Source organism: Ptychodera flava, chromosome 15 (assembly GCF_041260155.1).
Source record: "Ptychodera flava strain L36383 chromosome 15, AS_Pfla_20210202, whole genome shotgun sequence".
NCBI lineage: Eukaryota > Metazoa > Hemichordata > Enteropneusta > Ptychoderidae > Ptychodera > Ptychodera flava.
The window spans coordinates 22,799,421-22,826,355 of record NC_091942.1 but is presented as its reverse complement, the minus strand read 5'-3'; the positions used below and the strand labels follow the sequence as shown (position 1 = coordinate 22,826,355).

Genomic DNA, 26,935 nt, shown 5'->3' with positions numbered 1-26,935 from the left:
GCAAATGGAACTACACAATTTTGCGGCGCCTGAGTTACCATAACTATATAAAGAAATTTCTTCATTACAGATGATGAGAAATTTGAGAATTGTTGGAAGGAAAAGAATGTTGGTAATAAAAGGTGCCTGGATGAAATGATGGAGGACGACAGTTCAGATGATAGTAGATCATACTGGTTGAGGCAAGAGCTGGAGGTAGGCATACATATGGTCAATCCCCTTCCGCAAAGCTTGTAACGTTATCAGTAGTTTCTCAGGGAGATTTTTTGGCTGTACTAAACAGACGGTGCTTCATGGCACTTTCTGTGCCCCAATTTTTTCGATTACTCTAAAATTTCATAAGATAAATTAAATTACTTTTCTACTGTCAGTTGATTTCAGTTTTTGAATGCAAATGGTTTCAAGAACTAGAATCTGACTCTCACTTCCTTGTTGCCATCATTTTCTTTTAGTCTTGATTGGTGGCCTATGTTGTACAACAATTATTAAATAAATCTGTAAACTATGAATAATTTCGAGATTCCCTCCCTCCTTAAGGGTAATCAAGCAACTAAATCTAATAAAATATTTTATGCAAACTTTTTTTTCCATTGAATGACGGGTTAGCAATCAGAAAATGGCGGAAAAGGGGACGTAGGCGCCTGACTAGTTTTCTGTTGATAAGCTATTAACATAACTGTTAATAGATTTTGCAAAATTTTGGGTCATAAATGGGGTGTCGAATACTTAATAATGAACTTGATCTTCATAAAAAGTGTTACGATTTCAATTATTCATGTATTTCTTTATGAGAGAGCAAATTGCCTGTCCCCATCACACATGGTAGATAAATCAACCTAGCAATGCTTAATGTGTTCAAAGATGATCAAAATACTTAAATATTTCGATTGATTTAACTCCTTGATTTCACACTCTAATCATCATAATCATCTTACATTTCTCAGCCAATAATTCTTTACAATTTTGGACATACTAGGACTTTGGTCATTTGACTATTTTCTGCATAATATGAAGATCATATAACAGTTAAACTCTAGCACGGATTTTTCAAATGAACAGTTTAATTAACGTTGAATATCCATACTTTAAACGGAGAATAGCTACAGGAAAATCTATTAACTGCAATTACCATATCATATCAAAAGAAAAAAATTCAATATAATGAACTTCCTTTCTTTTCGTCTATGTATGTATGTATGTATGTATGTATGTATGTATGTATGTATGTGTGTGTGTGTGTGTGTGTGTGTGTGTGTGTGTGTGTGTGTGTGTGTGTGTGTGTGTGTGTGTGTGTGTGTGTGTGTGTGTGTGTGTATGTATGTATGTATGTATGTATGTATGTATGTATGTATGTATGTATGTATGTTTACCAAGTGTCCAATGCGATAAAGTAGTTTGAAAAAAGCTTTTATGTGTTTGTTCAATTTGACCCTCAATTTTATGTCGAAATAGTTAAATGTGAGCCCTTTCATTTAAAAATGACCTATTCACATAAATGTGTTGAACAAAAGATAATAGATGTAAAATATCATTTTTGCCTCACAGCCAAATACTAAATGCTAAATTGTCTTTTTTATTCTTTCAGGGATCAATACGTTGAAGGATATCAAACTGATTGCAGGCCATCGACAAAACGACACTACTGTGCAAGTAGTCGGTATTCCAATCTTAAATGACAAGGGAACACCTTTTCTTCAATTTCCCGTCATTGATCAATTGGGTACAATTAGAAGCTGTGTAGCGTTTGGACACGTTGCTACTAATCTACATTTGGAAATAGAGAAAGATTCAGTGTACACATTCAGTAAATACAAAGTCAGAAAACCCCATAATGTACAGTACAATCCGGACCCCTATGAAATCTTATTAGACGAAGTTACTGAAATGAGAAATCATCATTCGTCCCCGGTAAAACTCTTTTAAGCAGCTAAGTTTACAAACTATTGCTGCAGCTTTAAAGACAGAGGAACGTTCTCACGTTATCGGTCAAATAACGAGAACGGGTGACGTAAACCGTATTCCCGGTAAGAATACCGTATACAGGGAAATACACGTTGTAGATCAAAGTTGTCAGGAGACGAAGGTGAGACTCTTTGGTGAAAATGCCACAAAGTTTCAGGATGAGGTTGGCCAAGTCGTTCAGATCACCTTTGTTCGTGGAACAACACGCGATGGTCAGTGTTATCTTGTTACAACGGTTGACACAGAAATACACCAATCAAATGTTGAAATTCAGTTAGACAAGTATAATCCAGCGCCAAAGACGCCTCAAACGACGTTGAAAATTAGCAGTTTGCAGGAAATTGAACTTGCAAACCCAGGTACTTATGACATTGAGAATATTTGTAAAATTGACACGATCAGTTCGCAAAATCCCTATTATTTTGGATGTCCCAACACCGACTGTAAAAAGAAAGTGCAGCCAGGCTCTAATGAAACTTGTGTGTGTCCGAGGGATGGGTATGAATGCGGGCCAGAGTTTTATTGGAAGATTCGGGTCGGCCTTACTGATCACACTGCTACCATTTGGGTAACACTGTTTGACAAGCACCTGTGCGACTTCCCAACTTTAAAAAAAGAAATTCGCAAATTACCAGCGTCTCAAGGGAATAAAATAATCAAAACCGCCCTTGAGAATGCCAAGGTTAAAGTTACGATAAAAAAAGGAAGCGAAAGATCTGACGGAAACTACAACTTGATAGACATTTTCAAAATGAAATGAGAAATAAATAGTGCTTTCAATAACGAAAGTAACATTACTAAGTATATATTTGTTGATTTTGATGTGGTAGGAAATGAATTACCCGTACCGTGAAAGATATGATGATCGCCAATGGGACACAATGAAAGACTAAGTGCACGCCAAATGTTACGTTCCAGAATCATTATCGCACAAAGTATTTTGCCTAGGGACAAGAAAAGTAACAGTGTTTGGTTATTCGCCAACGGCCTGGCGACTTTGCAATGTGCTCAGAAGAGCTTTATCCCATTCGAACATTGCTTCCAGAAGAAAACATGCAACATTGCTAGCAGACTACTGCGATAGTGGTGTGCATAAGACCACATGCTACTCTGTAATTCAAGATAAAACACGCACACCGACTACATAACCCTCGAACAGATGTTTAGTCCAGCAAATCTCACCGTTCCTTTCCTGTCCAAAAAGTCTTGCTTTGTGAACGCTTCATGAACTCTGCATTGTGTGGAGGGGTCGCAGTCAGAAAAATGTAGCAGTTGAGTTTGGTTACTGAACCAGTTTTTGAGAGTAGGGATTATGCCGAGCGGTTGTGTCTGTTGTAAATATTAAGGTACGGATTTCCCATTGTAGCGCAGTATCATTAAGTTCCATTAGTTTGCATAGTAATACATCATTCTCAATTCTTGAAACTTTCTCAAAAGACTTGGAATGCATGAGTAGTCATTTTGAAAAACAATCTAAAAGTAGTGTCACTGTGCTCAGTTTCAAGTTGAAAGGGCAAGGTTATTCCATTGTAAAGAAGACACTGCGAAAAAATGCTGACTTTTACCATAGTTTTACCTTAGCTAATGATAAATATATAATCATGAACCTTTATTACATGATCAGCAACACAATTTTTTCCCATATGAACTTAAAGTAATCATTTGTAATGGAATATTTTAGAACTATACGCTGCAGGAAATATTGATGCTTCAGTCATTAATCTGCTCTTCATATGTTTGAGGGCAGGCGTTTAGCCATAGAGTAGTGTGAACTGCTCAAGATCAAAGGATATTACATATTTTTATATGATGTATCTCAAAAAAGGTGGACGATAATACTGCTTTTTCTCATATTTCATATATCTTGTGTGTAGTCAGCCACTTTTTAACGTTATTACCGATATTTAATATTTGGTAAGCTCAGGCTGTTCAAGTTGAGTCATAGAACTCGGAAAGTGTATTGGATCTAGTGTTTGTTTTAGTTTGTATTTAATCAGAATCTACTTTATTTGAAAGTTTTTTCTCTTTTTTTTCTGTACAGAATTTTGATCATAGACGTGTTTTCTTTCAACAAACTATTTTCAATCATATGTAACCGACAACCTAATGCGAACAATTTACTACAGATGAGGTGTGATCATTCGTAGTACAGTTTGCTCATGTAAGTTTTAAGGAACAGCTGTGTGTGTTCCCAAATCCTCTATGTTTTAGTAAAACGCTATATCTGTTATTCAACTTTACAACACTGTGTTATCGGTCTTTCATTTTAATGCAGCACTTGTTTGACTTGAAATTTGATAAGAATACTTCATATCTTTAGGTTGACAACCACATTGCAAAATATGCAATTAGCGAAGACAGAGTCAGTCCCAATGATCAAAATTACTTACAATTACAGTATTTGTTGGCAACGAATATTGTCCCGAGTAAAAACCATCGGCTTATTTTGGGAATTGAACAATATGAAAAACTTAACTATGTTTGTGCGGTTGCCAAAGGAATGAAAACAGTACGTACAGCCCGTATCTAGTTGAATCATGACACCTATCCCTGTTTCTTATAGTCATTCGTACAACGACAGACAATATTCTCGAGGGATTAGAGGGATTATGAAGAAAGGTTATAATTGGTTGTGCTAAGCTATCATGCCTCAGATAGGCCCTAATCACCCTTTCATCCACGCATTTTGTCAACTGATACGATGTAAAATTACGCCATGTGGTCACCTCCGAATAACAGTTGCTTTACAGACAACAGTCTACATATAGTCTTTACCGAGTAGACACCAATATTATCTTCCTTTCAACTATATTGCAGAGTACCATCACCCGTAAATAAAGGTTTTGTATTAAATAAAGAATGGCATACTTTTGTACCGCACTGTGCTATAGCGCCCTCATTTCATTATTGCTCATGATGCCCTCTTTATTAACGACTCAACTGCGCAAATAATTGTTAGTGTAAATATTCATCCTATGCCCTTTTCAATTGACAATATCCCCCTACTTCCCGAGACACAAGGGTATGGAAGATTCCATTTTAATGCTAGGGAAGCAATCTTCATAAACTGACACTGAAATTATACCGCTGTTTTTGAACGGACTATCCTCTCTCGTGTGGTGTTTTCGAAGCCGGCATTGGCGGGAAATCAGTATTTCCACTCATTTTAAAGATCAACCGGAGCCTATAGTGTTGTCCCTTGTATACTGTTACTGACAGTATCATGTCTCAGTCTGACACTAAAGCCGCTCTACAGAAGAAGGTGCACGCATTGAAATACCAACTCGATGTCGAAAGATTGCCAGCATCGCAGACCATACCAGAGTAAGTATATTTCGCCATTTGCTTTCTTTGAAATAACGGCGGCCAGTGCCAGAGAAGAAATATTCGTAGAGAACGCCTCTATAAAAGCGACTTTGGAAGATATTTTTCGATTTCTAACTCTCGGATTTAAATAACGTCATACGTCCTGTGTAAAACCATTGTGTTTTTGCCCTGTGCAAGCCTAGTCTCTGACGTCGACGTCCAAAATTCGATCACTCGATATCAGAACTCCCATCTCCTACATCTACTCACTCGTCTGATCCATGTTTTCCGTTTTATGAGACATATTTCGTTTTTGTGGATCTACCTTGCTAGTTTCTTTCCCTTTTCAGCATTACGCCCAATAGAGCTGGGTTTTTTTTTTCTTGCAACTGACGCCCACTGCCGTATGGTCTTTCAATGTAAGCCAGTAGGCTGAAAACAACCTGTTCTCTCTGCCTATGTTTGCTTCCGAGTTCATCAAATGTAAATTCTGCATTACAGCAAAATGTCCTCGCATTCTTTCGAATCAAAATACCGTTTCCTCGAGTAGATTTTTGTTCACAGATTATTTGCCAAAATTTGCTTTTTTTTGTTTTTCTCAACCTTCATTTTCGCTTAGTCAGTCTCGTAACGACAGGTCTGTAGGATGTGAAGTCGAAAGTGCCTGGCACACAAATCGCAGATCGCAGGCAATAACAAATTACATAAAGGGGAACAGGTTAACTTGCTCGAAAAAAGATCACACTCCGGGCCGTCAAATTTGTAAAATTATTCATCGCCAGATATTGAGCAAATATGAATATGAATGGTTTGAACTGTCGTTCGACAGTGCTGCCTAATTTATTTATTTTTTCCGCGTGTACTTTGAAAGAGAAGGTACATTTTCTGTTGAGTGGATCATATTAAATTGTATTCTAATTGAATTCATGTGCCTCGATCGTTCCAATTGAATACGTACAGGGTTGGACATTGAAATGAGAGTTTTAATTGGTATGTACCGACATAGTTTTCAGTGACCGAATATGGCGCAGAACTCACTTTCACGGATATTGTTGCGTTTACGAGAGGCCTTAACAACGAAGTAAATTATTCATAAAAATAAGACGAGTTAATTAATTAAAATCTGCCCTGGTTTCCAACCTTTCAACTGTTTTGGGCACAAATTTTGTCTTTTATTCTGGCATAACCTTTTGACACACTTCAACTTGAAGGTCTTGCCACTGAGGATAATCTTTTGTTTTACATTCCCATCATTTTGTTGAAGATACTGTTGTCATATATACGTAAAATGAGTTCCGTTTCAGGAAAACCTGAAGAGATATTGAAACTATTTAACTGTCAATCTGGACTACCTATTTCGACTTTGAGTATAAGATGACAAAGGGCACACGACAACGCAACCATTTTGGCTCCCAGGCAGTCGACTATAAATGCCATCGAACTCTCTCAATTACTATAATATCGTCACGACTGAATGCTAGATTGTTTTGCATCCTCTATGCCTCAAATTCATATCTTGATTAATTATCCCAACGAGTCGATTAGTGAGTCCCACTTGCTGACGTCACGAGCGAAAATTTTCACGGTTGAGGAGCGTCCTCGGTGTGTGCTTTGCTAATTAAAACCAACTATGCGTAGCCTCTTTTGTTGTCCCGGTGATTGTGTTTTCTTTGATGAAGAATACACACACTGATATCAGAGAGAGAGAGAGAGAGAGAGAGAGAGAGAGAGAGAGAGAGAGAGACAGAAAGACCAACCTTAAAGGGAAACGGTCGTCGGTACTGCGCATGTGCGAGCTTCTTGTTTGCAAACTATTTCGTGCACGATATCTTGATGCACCTCGTCATCATAGCTGCAACATTAAATTTTACAATGTAGATTACGACAGACATGTTTTAACTTCCATCGTATCTTGGATACAGTGTTTACATTGGTCGCATGGGTCGGCAAGGACAAAATATGATCCCCAACACAGAATGACTCGTATGCCGTACGTTCACAAGATTGCATGCTTGATAGGTAGTATAACTGTAATAATTTTTTCCCTTGCTTCCTTAGGCTGGTGGATTTTGTGAAGCAGAATGAAGGGACGGACCCATTCTTGCACCCTCTGGACAAGAAGGAAAACCCATGGGCAGACAGGAGCAAATGCACAATACTCTAGCAGTGACTTGCAACTTGTCATGATGCCGGGAAGTCTTCAATTTTGCTAGGATTGATGGACTCGGTGCTGCTCTGTTTATGTTGTGTTTTGGTAGTCAACTCGGACTGATGACAAATTTGGCTTGAATACCTTGTGACAATACTGGTTGCAAACTGTGTACCTCTGCATCTTTCATACTCACCGAAACACTTGCCGACCTGTGACGATTCCGAGGAAGCTCTGTCATACGCGATGTGATGGTGTCTTTTTAGGATAATGGCTATAGTTGTCTTCTCGCGTAATTATGCAATATTTTAATCATGATATATAAACGATTTTAATCACATCTTTTAAATACACATAATCAATTTTTAATCCAGTACTTTTGTACGAGTATTTTATCGGATCCAGAGCATCTATATCCATTTCTGATTGTCAACAGATAGTTTAACATTTGACCTATGACCTATGCAAGTAAACTTTACAGGTGATTAAAAGGCTAATATTTTTCTTGTCATTTTCAAAGAATCAAAATAATCATACGACACCTACGCACGGACACGTACCCTTTGAAGCACCTGTGTGCGCATGCTCAACAGTGCACTTTTTCATTGGTTTATGAGTCTAATAAAAGACTACGTCATTTCATATCATTTGTTTATGTACATCGCTTTTGATCACCTACGAGTGAACGAAAGTAGAATACAATGTTATTTTACTGTCGAAACAAAATTAATACTATGCAATTTTATCATAAGTGGCTGGTCCGTCATTTATTAATACCGTTATGAGAATTACAGTAAGGTCTATTCAATAATTGTTGTCATTTCTTGGTATTTGAAGAGTTGTGATGGTCTTGTATGATGCAATAAACGTTTTTGCTCCGGAGTAAGCCAGTCTTATATTCTTTTTCTTTCCTTCGACAAGTTTTCAATTAATGTGGGACGAGTTGTATATGAAGTGAAACGCATTATGTACATTAAACGTACATAATGCGAAACTTAAAGCAAACTTTGCTTTCAAAACCAGTAGCAAGGACTTATAATAAGCTTCTATTCAAGTCCGATTTTTATTTCAATTGTTGATTGTAACACTTGAAATGATAAAAGATATGCAAAACGTAATCAAACATTTTCTTTAATCTCTCACTACGGTGCAATTAAGTCAAAATCGTTCAATGCCAACCATTTCGTTTGTCGACGCCAAGCATGCTCTTCTATCCGCTGTTTTGCTATGCATGCAGTGAGAGAGTGAACGAATGGATGAGTCCTGCTGGCAGGTTTCCCAGTCTGCTCAGCCAAGGTGTATTGATAAAGCGTGTTTTATGACGGACCAGCCTTAGCGTTTCAATTCAACCAAACAAACACTGATGCCATCGATTGCCCTTTCACGTAGATTGTAGAATTAGCTCTCAGAGTTAAGTCAAATCACCATGGTGATTTTGATTCTGTTGTGAACAAGTGTCCGCTTGCAAGTTATTAGCAAGGCTTTCTTAAATGGTAGAATGCACCTGGGGGGACAGATATGTTGAATCTCAAACTTATACAACATTCTTTTGGCCTACCCCTTAACCCTTTCACCCCAGTTCCCTGTATACAGGTCCAACTTTACCATAAAAAACAATGGATTTGGGACAAACCATGGTGGTGAAAGGGTTAAGGGGGGGGGGCTCATTTCGAAGATTATGGAGCAAGAGTATAAGTCTTTTTCATTTTTTGAGGCACAAATTACCGCAACCTCTCCAAAAATCTCATAATCTCCTGAAACTCTCCATAAAATTTCTCTGTAATGTACGTGAACTGGATGTCCATAAATATATCATGAACTGATAAAATATTACCCAAGATGATTTGTGTAATCAAGTTACTAAAACTCGCTTGCCGCAAAGGAAAGTAAAGGTAGAGGTATCATCTTTACAAGTTTTGTCCCAAAATTTGAGTTCCATCAAAGTTCTTGGAAGTGTAAAGAGACGAAGAATGAGCCGTTAAATGAGTTTGCTCAAGGTATATGCATATTTATTGGTTTCATGAAGAAATTTACATACAAGTAAACTCCACTTTACATTTTTGATGTTGAAAAAAGTGACATAATTTTTATGACATTGACACAACAAACTGGCGTACAATTTGCTTGTTTCTCCATCACTTGGCTGATGAGGTGGTAGAAAGAAATCAGTACACAAGTGTATCATGGAAAATTTGTGAAACAGCACTGAACAAACCTTTTACAGCACTGTGGAAATAAGAATCTGGTCAGATAACATAAACATTAAATCACAAGGGGCATGGACGGATTTTGACATTTAAAAGCACTTTAAAACTTGTTCGTATTTTTTTTGACTGCTTGAGGTACAGTCTCAGAATATCGCATAAGTTCAAAAAGCAAAATTTGTTCGTTTACTGGGAAGGGGGTTTGACCTCCATTCAATTAGTGAACTTCACTTTCGCACTTTTATTTTGTGATTACAAATTCTTCAGGAGCTATGGTAAAATACTACATTGTACTCTCAGGCAGGCATCAACATTTCACACTTTTGGACTTCGTTTAGGGGGAGCGGGTTTTGATCTAAACGAAGGAATTTTGTTTCTTGAACTTATGCGACAATCTGAGACTGTCCTTTATTTGGTTGAATATTATGTAATGTTATAATTCCAGTGGGCAAGAGCTTATTTACGTGAGAGAACAGTGTGGGGGGAAATTCAACAAAAAAAGGGCTTAGGATTGGTCACTTTGTGGTCACATGGGATACAACTGTGGAGATCACATCATCTGCATAAAAGTTACATACTGTGTGCAAGTACATCCAACACAAAGCGCTGGAATGGGCTGAAAGTATTTCTGAATGGTTTGTGGCATTTGTGGTGCCTATAGACATGACTTTTCATGCAATTTTATAGTTTTACTATGCTTTTTGCTGCTGACAATGCAAGCATGTTTTAATACAGTAGAGAAGCAAGAAAGGACAGATGAAAAGCTGCTGGGAGAGAACCTTATTTCTGTAGCTGCAGTTCAGGATAAATGAAAAACAAATCTCTTCACTTTTGGTGAATCAAATCAAGTCCTGTTTTCATTTATTTGCAGTCAATCTATCTATCTATCTCTTTGCTCTGTGTCATAAAGCAAGTAATATTCATGAGAAACTGCTTGTAAAATTGCCACTAGATGGCGCTGTACTGCACCTGCATATGATGGTGAACCTGAACTAAATTGGGAATTTCATGTCACAGTTTCAGCTGTGCAAAGCATGAGTATTTGTGACCCATGTGACCAGACTCTCAATCCATAATCAGAAATGCAATGCTATTGTAAATGTTATTAAACTGGTCGATGCTGACCCTCATTAAATACAAACACAACAAGTCTTTATTGTGGGCTTTTTCACTACACTAGTTCCATCATCAAACTCTTGAGGTGGCGTGCTTCGTAAGTACATGTGTTCTTGCCCTCGTGTTTGGGCTCTTCTTCAAGTGGCTGTTCTATCAATGCTTTGACATCCCTGCCATAAGCTGGAGAGAAAAGGATGAAAAGGAATGTCAGACCTGGGATGGTGGCTGTAGATAGGGAGAGTCCATACAGAATTTCAGATACCTGCACAAGAGCCACACATATGACAACAGTATGAACTTCTCTACAACTTCTTACTGTTTGGAGATGTTTGACCAATTCTTTGGGTTTAAAGATTTTACAGTAAAAAAACAACGAAAGCCACTGTTACAAACTTTCGTGAGTGTGTACTGATACCAATATTTCTGATCAGTGAAATTAGCAAAATTAGGAAAAGGTAGTGCAGACATAATTATAAATTTAGAGTGTTACAGAATCTCACCTTCACAGTGTTCCAGGAACTGTATACATTCTTGTGAAACGCTGTCCCTCAGCATTATCATGTGTTTAGCCATGTTCTCCAGCAATGAAAGGAAACACCTCTTGGCATAGAACCACGTATCCGTACCAAGCTGTAGGAGAGCAGGAAATGGAGTACATGTAGGTGGTTATAACGCTCTTCCTGGAGGTGCTCATATTTGTAGAGAGAGACCTACCCTTATTACAAAGTCCCATATCACAACATCCATCCACACAGAATAGATCATGTATAATACTATGTATTGAACAGAGATTAACTGGTGAGAGTATGAAATCTCTGCAATAAGGACACTCTGCCATGTTTTACCACTGGTTTTGTGTCGTGTTTACATATTACACCTTATTGACGTTCAGAAGTCTACAAATCATAGATTTGGTATAAAGCTATCACTTGTGTATGGATCTACCCCAGTTATTGCAAATGACATGGTTTTGGGAAATTTAAAATTACTTTATAGTACATGTATATCTTGTACTATGTGGTCATGCTCTGAAAAAACTTTTACGTAAGTCTTGCTGTTATTCATTTCTTTTAGTGAAATAAATTTTGTTGTATTTTATCAATTTCATTTTGTTTCTCCAACTCTTCTCTCATCAACTTAATGGCTTTCCTATTTCTCTACTTGTAACTTTACTCTCATACATGTATTCTATGCTTGGATTGAGCTATGCGAGAATAATAGAATCCCACACCCCAACGGTTGTGATGGAATGTCTCACACGAGTTGGGGAATTCTGTCTCACACGAGCCGAAGGCGAGTGTGAGACAGAATTCCCCAACGAGTGTGAGACATTCCATCCCAACCCATTGGGGTGTGGGATTATTTTTCTCACGTCCCTCCAATATCTTTAGAAAATTGCATTTTATTGTGGTAGGTTTATACTATCAAAAACCAGCACTCGATTGCACTTGTTTCATTTGTATCATTCCGCAAAGAAAAATGAAGTTCCTTTCATTGATGAGCATATCAAACACGTTAACATGTATATTACCGATATGGCAATTTTGTTTTGTTGGTCAGCCACAAAATTCTCCAGGTCATCTGAGGAAAATGTTGCGAAACAGCTCTGGTGGCCATCTGTTGATGACATTGCGTGAAAGCTGTCGTCTGCTACAGCCTCGTGTTCGAATGGCTCGCTCATCGAAGTCTTTCGCTAACTGTATCGCTGTCAAGTCAGTTCTTCTCCAGAAAATATGTCGACGAGCGTAAATAGCTGATAGGTTTGTAACGGCCTGAATTCTCCCGTTACAACATAAAAGTGGTCATCCTCCGTGTATTTGTTGCCGACGCCGCGCTGACCGTACTCAAATCTAGAACAACCTGTTCACTCTGCGGTTCAGTCTTCTGTCCCCTATAGTGCCACTTGTACATTACGCGATGTTCTATTCGTCAAATAATTCGTACAGAGAACTAGGCGCTGAGCAGAATTGACCAATCAACATACGTTTCACATACGAGGTGTTCAGTCGCGCAACAATACAGAGTGTGAGAACAAATTGTTCTCACACTGTGTTCTCACACTCCCAGCGCACTGGGGACGTAAGAATAGGTTTACAAACATGCTCAGTAGCTGCCGGCCACACCAACTTACCTTTTTGTTGTACGGTTCAAGACTCTTGATAACTCTGGATATACCAAATTCATAATTCCCCTTGGCGCAGTATAAGGTACCAATAACTAAATTGACAATGCACAGATGATAAATCTTTTTATCCGGGTCATCATAGGCAACCTGCTCTTCTTCTTTTTCTATCTTTCTCATCAGCTCCTCTGCCTGTCGGACAAGGCAGTGAACAGAGATTGGTTAATTCACAAGACCTGTAACACTGATAACTTATGCATTGGCCATACACTCATGAAGAAATCCACTGAAATTTCTGTGATATGGCAACTTTGAATTATATTTTTGTTACACAACAAGACTGCGGCACTTGCATGGTAGATAAGTACATATTAACAGTTGTTCGTTTGACAGCATGTGAAATGCAGTGCAACACACACTGGTTATACTGTACAAGTGAATTCCCTGCAAAACAACAAACAAGTACACAGGCTATCCACAAGCCTTGACAGAAAGATTTTTCAACCACAAGTATAGGAGGAAGTTCCCCTACAGTTTACATAATGACAATGTCTTGCACTACATTAAAATCTTTCAGTACAACCAACATTCTTTACATGAATAGAATAAGTACATTAGACATGTTACATATTGTCTTTGGCTTCCCTCCCCTAATGATGTATTTACGAAACTCCATGGACACTCACCTCTTCATTATGACTTGTCATAATGTAGGACACACAGAGATTTGCTAAGACGATGGCACTCACACTCAGAATCTAATATCAAAGAAGAAAATTGAAATGTACATGTTACAAAAACTACTCAATGCATTTATTTCTTCTTACATTTTGCATAAAAAGAATGTCATTTCTTGTTACACTCTGGTGATATGTACATGTATGTTTGGTGTCAACATTTCCGACTGACCCATTTTTTTTAGGGATGGGTAGATAGCATTGTGACAAATACAGGATACATATGTAGTTTACATGAAACCTTTTGCCACCATGGTTTTGCTCAAACCTATTCTTACAACTGGTGTTTGTAGACATGTTTACAGGGAATTTGAGGGTGAATGGGTGAATATGAACACAGGGTAAAGATATGAAAACAACAGAGCTGGACAAAAAAGCTAAAAATGTGATACTTCTTGTGAACAAGTCTTTGAAAAACTTTTTATGTATTATTACATTATCCTTCAGCGAGTTGCTTTCAACTTGGAGTGTACTCCAAGAGTACATGTATGCAATGAGACCTGCACAATTCTTGAGAACATCACTGCTGAAATATGCTCAATGACACTTACATTGTCATAGTGTTTCTTGACGATTGGTTCGTAGAATCCCGTCGCTTCCTTGAACTTGCCCTCTTGCATGAACAGCACGTGTGCGACGTTGAGCTTCCATATGTCGTGCTCGTTGCAGAACTCCACCGACTTGCGGAAGATCTTCTCAACTTGGGCGTAGTTCTCCAGATCCCAGTAGATCTTGGCCTGGGCCATCAACACCGGGATGTACCTGGTGTGTCAAAGAAATTAGAAAGTTAAACATCTGATTGAGCACACTGCTGTGATTCAATAGCTTTGGTGTCACTGTAATAATACCCTCTCACCTAAGTTTCTGAGTCTCGTGTTCTCACTGTATCATGTAATATGGCTGGCTTGAGCTTTCTTGAGACAGCCATGATTGACAAAAACAAGTCAGTAAATCTGGATTACCTTTCTAGCATCCCTCTCACCCTACTTCCTCTTGTGTAAGTCCAACTCTGGTACACTACACTGTTTAATGCAGAGTAGCAGGATCTATTCACAGCAAAAAAGACACTTTGTATATCTTTAACAATGAGCTTCCTCACTAAAGTTAAAGGCGGAGCCTCCCTTTAAAAGGACGCGAAGCTATGGCGGTGTTCATTGTGTAAGTGGACACCAAACAGGCAACACGCGGGCACACTCTCAAGAAAATGCCAATTTTTAGTTTTCCCGGCCGCAAAAACGAAGACAGATTGTCAAGCGGTCAGCGTCAAGTTGCTGCCGATCGAACTCTGTGGTTATATTCAAATTCTAACGCGACTGGAAGACGATTTTTTAGGAAATTCAAGCGTTGGTGGTGGGGAATCAATGACCGTTGGCGATTTGAACCGACCGTCAATCAAACGCTTGTATAAACTCTGTTTGCAGAATTAGCAAAAGGTGACAAAAGGTTGAGATCAGTTTGTGTAATTAATGTTATAGAAATCAAAACATTGTACTGGCCAAGTGTTTGACTGGGAGGAGAACTCCACTAATGCGAGAACCTGGGATTGAAAAGTGCGGCTTTAAGTCCACACAAGTCCATACACTCAAAGTAACTTCAAATTCAAGGACTTTCAAGGACTATTTCAGCAATTTCAAGGACATTTTGAGGTCAAAAATACCTCTTTCCTGATATCATTTTGAACAATATATCATTTTTATACATCAACTCACATATAATTCCACAATATCACTACTGATCACCTTGCCATTTTTGAAAATTGTGGGTAGATTATCAATTTTTCAGGACATTCCATGACTCAATTTCATTTTCAAAGACTTTTCCAGGACTTTCAAGGAGGCTTTAAAGTTCAAGGACTTTCAAGGAATGTCTGGACCCTGTAAAAGTGCAATTACCTTTCTAGCGCTTCATCGTATTCATTGACAACTTTCTTCACTGCCTCGTCGTCGTGATTCTGCCTGGCTTCCTGCACTTGTTTGGTGAGTTTTCGCAGCTGATCCGTGTACTTGGACGCCATGTCATCCAGCTTCCTGTAGGCTTCCTCTGGCGCTGTCTGCTGAGTCAGGATGGCGTCGATGAAGTCAAACAGGTACTGCGTCATGTACTTGAAGGTCAGGTGTGCGTTCTCTGCCAACACGTCTGCAGCCAGGCTGTAGTACTACGATGGAGCAAAAAAAAGATTTGGAGGGATTCAATGTCTATGTGGGCGTGAAAACAGTCAATTAATCAAATTAAAATTATGCATTATTGTTTTCCATACAAATAAACAAAAAAGCTCAATGTAGTCAATGTAGGTGGAAACTGGAAAAAGTAATTTCTGATATGAAACTAGGTTTACATCAAAACCCCATGTAAATCTCTTGAATATTGGTCCATGATGGTGATGCCATAGAAGAGCTTAACCAGTGGACATACATGTATGGTAATGTACAAACAATGCCTCAGACATGAGAGAGGAAAATCGGCTCTGCATTTTTTATGTCACAGCTACCATCATTCTTTATCATACAGTAATATATGTGAATTAAGTATTCATCAGTACAACTGCAAATAATGTGGAATACGAAAACAAAGTGCTCGTGCCGGACACTGGAATATTTGAGGAAAGTCTATTTTCTCTTATTGGACTTCAAACTGTAGTAGATGCATTGTGATAAATGACACAACTAAAAACAATGGTCGGTGAACTTATGTAATGGAAGCATCAGTAAGACTGACATGTATGGAACTTGTACATGTGTAGACTAACAGAGCAAAATGTGTAACATACATAAGGAAGTGATAGGACTGTATTGTAAAACAAGTCAGTCAAAACTGCTAAATCTTTGGATACTTTTCAGTGGTATCATTTTACTAATAACTAAACGCCTTACCTCATACTTGATATATAACAAGAGTAGGTTGCCAAATGTTTCCGGTGGGAATGGGTTTTGTTGTAGTAGAAATTGTAATTTTTCAAATCCTTGGGTTGGCGATTCATCCATGTTCATCAGGGCTTGGTTGTGTAGAGTAACAGGGTCTAATTCCTAGAAGGGGAAAAAAAAAATCATATAAAAATTCAATTGCAAAAACCGTCTTTTCTAGGATTATTGATATTTTGAACAAATCGCAATCAGATCATCTACTCTATTTCATGCTAGACACAACTACTGTGTTTTATTCATAGAAACTGATAAATGATTGGTTGCTTCGTCTTCTCTTTACCTATGCTCTCATTAACACATGCAGACAGACATGTGTACATGTACATGCAGGCACTGTGACACAGACAGACATAGATACATTGTAAATGTACGCGGCGCCCACTGTCTTTGTTCATATCATAAAGTAGTGCATCCTGAACTTTCTACGTAAATGATGTCGGTAGTAATTTTTAGATGAAGACAAGTGTTAGACGACAATACCAAAGTTTTCACACACATGTACACCTCTAACTGTTACAGCAAGCAGTACATAAACTTCTGTACTGATTTCCTCAAAAAAATTCAACAAAAGGCCAGGAAGAATAGTTAAATTGTTCCGTGGAATTGCACCTTCATCTTTGGGAATATTTTTCGAAATTGTGGCAAATATATATATCAGCATTGCATAAGAAAATGCAAATTATATCCCATATAAAGGATGTTATAATGACATTAAAATTGTTTGACTATTATTTTTGTTATGCATATTTTTACAGTTTTTTTCTTCCAAAAGCATGTGGAATTGCTCAGAATCTATTCTGTCAACACTGCCTGTGTATATAATGCCGCTATTATTGTGGACAGTTTGTAAAATGTAGACTTCAAATTATCAGTAACAATGTAACTAGTGGGAGATTTTGCTGGTTTGTAACAAAAATAAGAAAAGAAATTTCTCTCGCTGCCTCTGTGGCCTTGCCCAATAAATCCCAGGAACAATAACTTTTTTGTTTTGCCTGACTGTGGCAGAGTACAACAATATCTATCATCTTCAACTTTTGTCAACATCAGAGATTAATTTCTGTATCGGGGAATAATTCAGTCACAGTGTTAGTGACACATCACAAGTTCAGTAATTTTCAAATGTTGATGGAAGAAAGGAAAACTTATTTTGTTACCTCTTCTGATCTCGGCGGCATGTCTGTCAGGGCTTCTTTTGCAGCTTCAACTGATGAAAACAAGACATGCAAAATTATTGGTGAAAATGTAATATGCTATTCACTGCTCTCACAATATTTACATATTGTTTTATGATATCCTGTACTGGCTGCATGAAACCCCTTTGTACATAATCTTATGTTGAATGGAGAGTGGCATACATTGTACATAAAAGGTAATCAACAAGATAACTCTGGTAAATGATGAAAATCAACAATGTTATGTATGAATATATGTACAAGGAATTTTCTCTGGGAATGAGTGTGTCACTGGGGAAAACTGTGGCCAGTATCCTGTGGAGAAGGTATGTACACATGTGTATCACAGCTCCTTGTGAACAGAACAGTGTTTACATATACCTGTATGGTTAGGAAAGAATGGACAGGGTAGCAGGGTCAACCTCTCACCTCTGACATGAATGGACACTGTATACGAGGTCAAGCTTTCAGCTACTCACTACCTATACATCCTACGTACATATGAAACCTGATCATTTAAATATCAACTGGCACATACAAAATTTGCTCATGAACAGATACATGTAAACACAGTCCCTCTACCATGATGGAGGAATATGAGATAAAGTATATAATATCACACATTATCCAGTGGAAATGACAAAATTTGACTCGTGTACACTTTGAAGCAGAAATACTTTGAGGATTTTGTAGCCTTTTCTTTGTCATCTTATATTCATAGTGAACAACTTGAACATTATACTTACAGTTCTTCAACTGGTACTCTATGGCCGCTTTGAGATTAAAAGCTTCAATCAGAGCTGTCTCATGCAAGGTAAGCGTGTTACCAACGCTACGCACATCAATCCCCTCTGTTGTCATGCCAACACTAAGCTCTGTGAAATGGTAAGACAATAATTTGGTAGACATTCATCAAACTTCTCTTGAGTGGTTACAAATGTATGAATCTCTAAATAAAAACACAAAAACATTTTTTAGATTTTCCTTTTTTCAACAAAGGGTTCTTATAGGTTGAATTTTGAAATATGAAACACACTTATTTGGATCTTCACACATGTAAGTCCAGGGCTCGAAATTAGCGGTAGTCCCGCGTCCATAGACTACCAACTTTTCCCTGGGGCTACCAAAGTCCATGAAATGGTAGCCCACTCGGACTACCGAAGCCTGGGACATGAAATACTTGGCGTGCGATGACCGTCACTTTCGGACGAGCTAAATGCAGTCAACATGCAGTTTCATTTGTTTGAAGCAATTATCCTTTCATCTGTGAAGAGTTTTTTTAGTGACTATAAAAATTTTCACTGCTATGTTGTTGTTTTAACAAGATGCAGAGCGTTTGATACTAGAATGTTGAGTTGCTTTCCCCTTGCATGTGCAGTCTTTGCATGCCAGTTCACACTATGCTGTTGATCGGCAACATATAGACGTACTTGTGTCAAGTTTTGGGGTTTTGATGCTGAAATTTCACAAAACTGTCACTTCTATATCAAGAGATTGTGTAATCAGTTTGATTGAAATAGTAATATAAAACACTGTGTCTGTTAAGCTTAGCTGAGTTTGCTGTCTTTTATCTATGGTTGTCGATCAGTATCGATGTACTACGTTCTGTATAGAGAGACTCGGGTGTAACAAGGCATGCCAATTCATAAAGATCATGAGAATATTTTTTCTGTTTTTCTTTTAATACTCAAGTTACAATTTCTTTGGATGTGTAAGCCGATTTTGAAAGTGATAGAAAGTGTTAAAAATGCATATATTAAGCTTTCGTGACACATAACATGAGGTTTCTCGAGTTGAAGCCCCTAGTTTCACTGCTATTCTGTGTTGCTGAACCGGGGCTTATACTCGGACGAGTACAGTATCCCTAAACTAAAATATTCATGGACTACCAGTCATTGTCACTGGGCTACCAACTTCAGAAAATGGTAGCCAAGTGGACTACCAGGGTAAAAAGTTAATTTCGAGCCCTGAAGTCACGACTGATAATTGAAAACCTTGGCTATCAAACATGCTAGTTCTGCATTACCTTTCACTGTTTTTGGTCTAGGCCTTACCTGGATGTTCTCTGATGCCTTTCTCGATGATGTCAGCGATGTGTTTCAGAGCTGGAGCGTACTGCTTCATGGAGTAGTAACACAATGCTATGTTGTATGACAGATCTGGAAAGGAAATCAGAAAACCAAAATTGCCACGTTAATATTCATAGTATACGTTAGATCAAGTCATGCAACAGAGACACTGATACAATACTGTATTGTGCAAATTCTGAAAAAGTATATATATGATGTATGGCAGTTTAAAGGGACTGCAACTAACTCTTAATGAGTTTTTGTCACAATTTTTGTTATTTATGTCCACTTGACGTTCTTGTTCTACTTTCTGGTCCAAAGCATGTTCAAATACCCAATATCAAGCTGTCAACACAGTGTATATACGTGTAAAATGCACTACTGTATTATTGTTTACATTTTAATTCTAATCTGGACCAGAATTCACTTGTCAACAATAAGAATGCAGTCTACACATATACAGGCTGAGTTTACAAACTGAATACTGTGTATCTCAACATGCTTTGAGCCTTTGGGGAATAGAACAAGAAACTGTAGTTGACATTGAAAAGAAAGATAGTGACAACAAAAGTTACAGCTACTGGTCCTTCACACCAATGTAACACACCACTTTATAAAACCACTGATCTCACCTGGTTTGTAGCCCAGTATCTGCATGGCCGTCTGAAACTTCTGACAGGCATCCTCAAATCTTCCTTCCTTGTACAGAAGACAACCCATGTTGACCTCTGCATCTGCATCGTCTGCAGGACACTGCTCCACCATACTCTGTATCAAGAATATTAATAATGACATTACTGGTATCAAAAAGCATGCCACGCTAATGAATGTCAGAATATGCAAGTTTTAATTTTCCATTGATGTAAAATGCCTAAACACCACCTTTCCCACAGAAAATTTGACGGAATTTCAGGATTATTTATGAAATTTCAGAAATATGGAGTGTTGTGCTAATTGCTGATATGCATTGATGCATAGAGAGCTATTATAGAGTGGTGGCTGCCACTCTATAATTTTTGGTAAACAATAGAAACTCATTACCATAACAATTACATTTATTGTTATGCAAATTAGCCGCCACTATATCAGAAAATCCTGGGGAGATCACTGCATAGAGACTAGAGAAAAGTTCTGAAAGCATGATCATAAATGGTTCTACTCTGGACCAGAAAGGACACTATGATTCTACAGACTCGGTATGCCCAAAAGACCACATGATGAGGGTACAAATAAGCCTACGCACATAAACATGTATGAAACACACATATTCTTGTTTGTGCAGATGTTTTTGTTTGTACCATGGTCCATTTGAATACTAAGCAGTGTTCTCCCCAGGATTTTTGTACAAGAGGGCGAAGACGTGGTGCGAAGCACCACAAGCGACCGCGTAAGCGGTCGCGGGGGGAGGTCAGGAGGGGGTGTCCCCCCTCCTGCCGTTGGAGCTTTTGAAAAACAGAGATTAAAATGGTGTTATTTGGTGGCACTTGGGGAGTATTTTTTTCAGATTTTTTTCGTATAAAAAACTCAAAGGAAAAGAAATCTGAGACAGTGTTCCACAACTTTTATTCCAGTTCACTGATTTCAATAAAGATTACATTTTTTGAAAACGAAAACATAGCGACAGACATACATTTATTCATCGATGTCAAAATTATCACCATAGCACTCACGTGTTCTCATCCTCCGGCCGAGTCTAAAAATAGGTCGTTTTGCTTTGGGAAGGAATACACAAGCGAAATTCTAACCTCCTATAAAAACTTCAGTGTACTCTGCTGTCCTTGGTTCGGCTCAAGCTCCTTGGCTCAGCTAAGTCGGTTACCTAATGCACGGTCCCTATGGAGGGACCGTGGTTAACGATACGTTACGGCCTGAGCCATGCAAATATGGCTGCCATCGATGAGTTGCACATGGGCTTATGATCTCGGATGACATCACAAACTCGCGAGATTTGCAAGATCGATGAGAATTACGTTTGCAGCCTGCAGGATCGACGATCACGCTTGCATTTTGCTTGTAAATCACTGTCAACTTTTTTTCCCGTATATTTTATTGTTTTATTTTTCAAAAAAAATAAATCTTTTTCATTTCTGGCAAGGGGCGTTCGGAATTTACAAGAGGGCGCCACGCCCCTGTTACCTTATTCAGGGAGAACACTGCTAAGTTTAACATATTCCTTATCTACATTCAAGTTAGTAGTATGATTTTCTGAATTCAAACACATTTGGAGAAAGATTATTATTGTTGCAGAATGTATTTGCACTTCATCATTCAGACAGCTGTGACATTTTAAAGTTTACTTCAAATTGCAAAATTATTTGTGACTTTCAGCTTGCCAGAGACTGGCAGCCATCATCACCCCCCCCCCCACCCCCCCTACTTTTCAAAGCAGGCCTTACATACATGTATATTGTATGTTGATTGCACTCATATACCACAATACACATATCAGATCAAGTGCACATTCACAGGTACTGTAGCACTTAACCATGATTGATATACAGTGTTTGTAAACCCAGCCACGGAGAGTGTTTTCATGCATGGCAGCTGCCAGTTTCTGCCGAGCTAGAAATCACTGACAATTGTTGCAACTTCCAGCAGGTTTTTAAGACATCCCAAGTGTGTAATTGGCAAGTTGTGATAATTTCTGTAGTATCTTAGTAATGATACTGAGATTGTTTCAAGTTTAATCCTCCTAATTTTATCATCAAATTTGGCACAACCATATAGCTTTTATACGCACAACTTTGATCTGAATGTATAGATCAAGTGCATGTATCCCTGTGGAGAGAAACAGATAATACCTGACAAAACTCATTTAAAGAAAATGTGCATGAATGTGAACCTTTGTCTCACCTTTGCCCCAGGTAAATCTTCCTCTCCATATTTGATGGCAGCTTGTAATTTGCTGATCTAAAAATGAAAACACACAGTCCAATCTAATATTTCAGCTAAATCTGACACACAATGCAAAACATAGCGGTATGCTACAAACAAGATCACAAACCTTTCCTGGTGACATTTTAAAATCTCTTTGTATTTTCTTAAGCAATGTAGTTATACAAGCTATGATGGCCATAACAATTAGCTGTCAGGTTTTTGATGAGGAAATTTGGCCAGTAATACAATTGAGGTTTCCCTAGTACATTCCTCAGTAAATTATCACAACAACACAGGGTCGTAGCAGAAAAGCTACAAAAGTTACAAATCACTCGTCTTTTTGCCAAATGGTAGCAATTCACTAGAAATGCTTTGTTCTTCAATGTTGAAGAGTGAGAATCTTTGTGGAAATATTCAGCCAGCCAACTCTTACCCGTGCTTCATAGTTTGAATTGTCAATCTGCGAGGTCGCCTTCATGGCTTCTGGATACAGACAGGCCTTGTACAGAGACTGCGCATGGTAGAGCTTGTAGTCGTCGTTTTCAGGGTGGAGTTGCACCAGCTGCTCATAGCACTCGGCCGCATTGACAAAGTCTTGCATGTAGAAGTAGCAGTATGCCAGGAGAGAGAGCGCCGCTCTGGACTGAATGTGGGAAAATAATGAAACTTGCAACATAAGCAAGATCTAGTTTGGCTTGTGAAAAGAAATTTGCAATCTCTATAAATCTTATTAATGGCTCGTTCTTATTACTTTTTCGCCTGGACTTGACTCAATGAGTAAATTTACAAAATTCTTCAAATTTCAAATTTTTATTTCCTACATCACTTCTGATGTAAAATTTTCTTGCAGAAAAATGAATAATCTAGAGTCATCAGTGGTGCACAAATTGGCTTTAATGTGCAGGCAACCAGCTTTAAATATTCAAGTGAATAGAAGATTGAAAGTACTGCTAGGGACCAGTGTTTTCACAGGGTTTTTCAAATTTTATGTAAAACCATGAAGGATAGACATTTTTCTTACCCGTGGATGATTTTGAAGCTCTGATGACAGAAGCTGGATTGCATCTGTATATTTACCCTCCTTGATCTGTTGAGAAATTTTGTAGTGAAGACATTGTTTCATGTGGTTGTAGTCTGTGTGAAACATTTTTGTGAATGTTACTGAAGCTTGGTTTTGTTTGTAACTTTCATTGTTTGAGTTGTCCCATTTATATAACAGTGGCAGTTGGTGAACCCACATCGATTAAGAACTGGGTTCAATTGAAAAGCCAGAGACCCTACAAATACTACATGGACAAACCAACAACGACAAATACTGATAGTGTATATGTACATGTTTTAGCTTCATGGTACATGTTAGCCCTGCGTACAGGTCTGTGTTTTCCCGGCGTGATACGGCCTCCACCACAGCCCTGCAATGGTCTATGGAGATGACTGGCGACAATGCGGTCCAGATCTGGACCGCAACGAAAAGCTGTCTTTTTGGCCGAAATTCTGCTCTATCGGGGCAAAATCCTTTCCCTGCCTACCTTTACCTCCTAACCGACCCCAGAAAAGATGCGATTAACTTCTCCTAACGTCCAAAACCGCTCGTTTTCTGAAACATAACGTACTCGACAAGTTGTTTACCCATGGAGATCGCCATTTTGAATCTCGCCAGTTATCTCTATGAACCGTTGCAGGGCTGTGGTGGAGGCCGTATAACGCCGGGAACACACAGACCTGTACGCAGGGCTAGGTACATGTATGTTTACTGGCAATCGCTTCAAATTCCATAGCGTCTGACTGAACACACGTACAGTTTTGGGGAACTGTTCTGTTTGTTAGGACATATACATGTAGTGTGTTTCTTAATTCATGTGATTTCTACACAAAACTCGAATCTGCGAATAGCATGCTCCCTTCGTTTGGCTCACAGTCCAGCCGACAATGAGCCCCTTCGTTGATACAGAAAGCTGGCCAAATTACGATAACAGATAAAGACTACTGAACATTTTGTAGTCTCAAACTTCCTTACAAACTAGATCGTATCAGCCATAATCCAAACCGAATCCTCGCTGCTGTCTCCTCTGACATATAAGTTTGGATAACACGGGTCTCACCGGACTCGGTCCACATTCAAGCGTTGTTGTTGTCATGACACTTACCATGGAGTAAATCGTTGATGTATATTCACCATCCTTTATGTCAAAAAGCGACATTTTCGCTCTAACAACAGTGAAGGGTGTCCTGCAGCGGCTGGAAGTATATCTTGGAGTCGCTTACTCGGCGAGGAAAGAGCAAGTTACGGGAAAATCGGATCGCTCTGAGGTTCAGGCCTTGTCAAATGTACCTCGTACAGGAATGTGATCAACTGGGCATGCGCGTGATCTGAGCAGAAGGCTATCACTTGGTGGCGCTTTACTTGACCGGGCATCGCGCAATACGTGACGTCACTGTTATATTGCCCACGGGTCTATTACCGATTTTTTTATTCAGTTGATTTGTCGACACTTTCCTTTTATATTCTTAAAATATCTGTATGTAAAGGTTAACAACATAAGAGGGGCATGCAGGTAGCATAATTTGATGGATGAATACAAATGTGTCCGTTCAAGTTCGATGTCTGCCGTACATCTTACTCGTAGTTTCAGAAGGTACATAATTAAATGGACAAGCCTATAGTCGCTTGGCTTTTCTTGGGCGTTTATGCGGCAGTTCGCGTTCACCCCACCATCTATGCAATAGTTTGTCGAAGTATACTGCTTCAATTTCGCGACCACTTTACCATCACCGCGACATTATACTGAAGTATTCCCTCAAGATACTTAGTTTTGATATTTGTAAACCAGTGGAGTAAGTCGAATACAGATATTGAACGCGAAACTTGATTAACTGTAACATATATAAAGTCTACATACATTCTTCATGTTTTAGTAAAATATGCACATTAAATTGTACATGAAAGCATGCACTTGTGACTACATGCAATACTTTCGATTAGTATAGAACATTCTAAAGAAATGATTCGTAAATTTTAAATTTCCAATTGACTTTGATATTGTTACGGCTCAGATTTAAAACTATCTCCCTTCATACTGTACCAGGAATATGTAATGTTTTATCAAATTAAGCTGGATTCCCTTCCTAGCATAGGTAAGAATACGTTGTGTATGACACTTAAAGCCGAAGAGCATACATATATTGAGATAAACTTTACTTCAAAGCTCGTCTTTATATTGTCAAGTCAGTCAGCAAGTTTGTGATGACCGGTGTTACTTGCTGAAACGCGTTTTTCGGTCCGGACCAGAGTTCTGTCGTCAACAACAAAATTTCATATTGTACACAGCATGTTGTCTTTCCACGCTAGGTACATTTTACTCAAAACATTCCAGGGATATCAGTGAAAACATACTACAAAAACAAAATATTGTCAAGGATTACAGCTATTGTCCCCACAACGAGAAAATATTTTAAGTCGTGTATTATTAACGGGGGGGGGGGGGGGCTGCAGAGACGACCCTGCGAATGAATGTTCTGCGTTACTCCCTTTCATTCTGCGATATTTCCCGGGCCAACAAACTCTCTTTAATTAAATACAAAACAAATTTCAGCTTGTTTCAAGACGCAGTGGCCAGAGCACCCCTTACTTGCTTTACAGTTGGACGTTGCTTCAGTATTAAGTCCTCAGCCTGAGTGAGGTAGTTTTATTTTTATGTTTGTATCCCTTTTACATAAAAGTTTAACATAAAAGTGGGTACCCGGTGGGTACCTTGGCCTGTGTCATTCTGATTGGTCATTTTCATGACCGCTACTTGATCCTGCATTCTGGCACCTTGTTGGTAGACCGCCTCGCTATATAGTGTTTCAAAATGCAATTTATTCCCAAAATGGATTTATTTAGAAATGCAAGTTTTGTAAAGAAAGTAAACGCTAGTGGTAATCCGTAAATAAGTCAGTGAATATGGTATGAATCTAATGATCAAAGTTAAACAAGCGAGAAAACATTAAAGCCTTTAGATGTGCTAAGGAAAGAATAGAATAGAGAGAGAGAGAGAGAGAGAGAGAGAGAGAGAGAGAGAGAGAGAGAGTCATTTGGAAACTACAATACAAAGGCAGTGATAAATCAGAGCCAAAGATATACTCTGATAAAGATGGTGATTATGCAGGTAGTATTCAATAAATCGTGATGAATAGCACAAGTGATGAAGAACTGTTTGAACCTTCCCACAAGACCCTGTTGTAATCGGAAGAAGAGGAGGATCTTGGCAACACAGTTATATTTGCTGCAGCTACTGGTAATGTCAACACTGTAACAAGG

The 26,935-nt window shown here is 38.5% G+C and overlaps 3 protein-coding genes across 3 annotated transcripts in view; 2 read left to right on the top strand and 1 right to left on the bottom strand.

Moving 5' to 3' along the window:
- LOC139151571 (uncharacterized) overlaps positions 1-4,205 on the top strand; it is an 84,433-nt gene extending 80,228 nt beyond the window's left edge. Inside the window, exons 7-8 of the mRNA XM_070724464.1 lie at positions 71-195; positions 1,586-4,205. Of these exons, the coding sequence (XP_070580565.1) occupies positions 71-195; positions 1,586-1,600 (140 nt within the window). The 3' untranslated portion in view covers positions 1,601-4,205. The remainder of the gene's footprint in view (positions 1-70; positions 196-1,585) is intronic.
- Positions 4,206-4,871: 666 nt separating this feature from the next.
- Positions 4,872-8,059, top strand: LOC139152299 (guanine nucleotide-binding protein subunit gamma-e-like). Its single transcript, XM_070725442.1, has 2 exons — positions 4,872-5,286; positions 7,327-8,059. Exons 1-2 carry the CDS (start codon positions 5,186-5,188, stop codon positions 7,430-7,432), a joined length of 207 nt encoding a protein of 68 aa, XP_070581543.1. The 5' UTR covers positions 4,872-5,185; the 3' UTR covers positions 7,433-8,059.
- A 1,341-nt stretch (positions 8,060-9,400) lies between these two features.
- On the bottom strand, positions 9,401-24,996 carry LOC139151568 (intraflagellar transport protein 70A-like). The gene is made up of 15 exons (XM_070724461.1): positions 24,783-24,996; positions 23,657-23,722; positions 23,069-23,278; positions 22,612-22,668; positions 20,391-20,526; positions 19,744-19,848; positions 18,436-18,564; positions 17,672-17,721; positions 16,467-16,619; positions 15,489-15,751; positions 14,148-14,358; positions 13,546-13,617; positions 12,869-13,051; positions 11,238-11,367; positions 9,401-10,917 (listed from the first exon to the last, which is right to left on the bottom strand). The coding sequence occupies exons 1-15, from the start codon at positions 24,834-24,836 to the stop codon at positions 10,793-10,795; spliced, it is 1,944 nt and encodes a 647-aa protein (XP_070580562.1). The 5' UTR covers positions 24,837-24,996; the 3' UTR covers positions 9,401-10,792.
- Between the last annotated feature and the right edge of the window lie 1,939 nt (positions 24,997-26,935).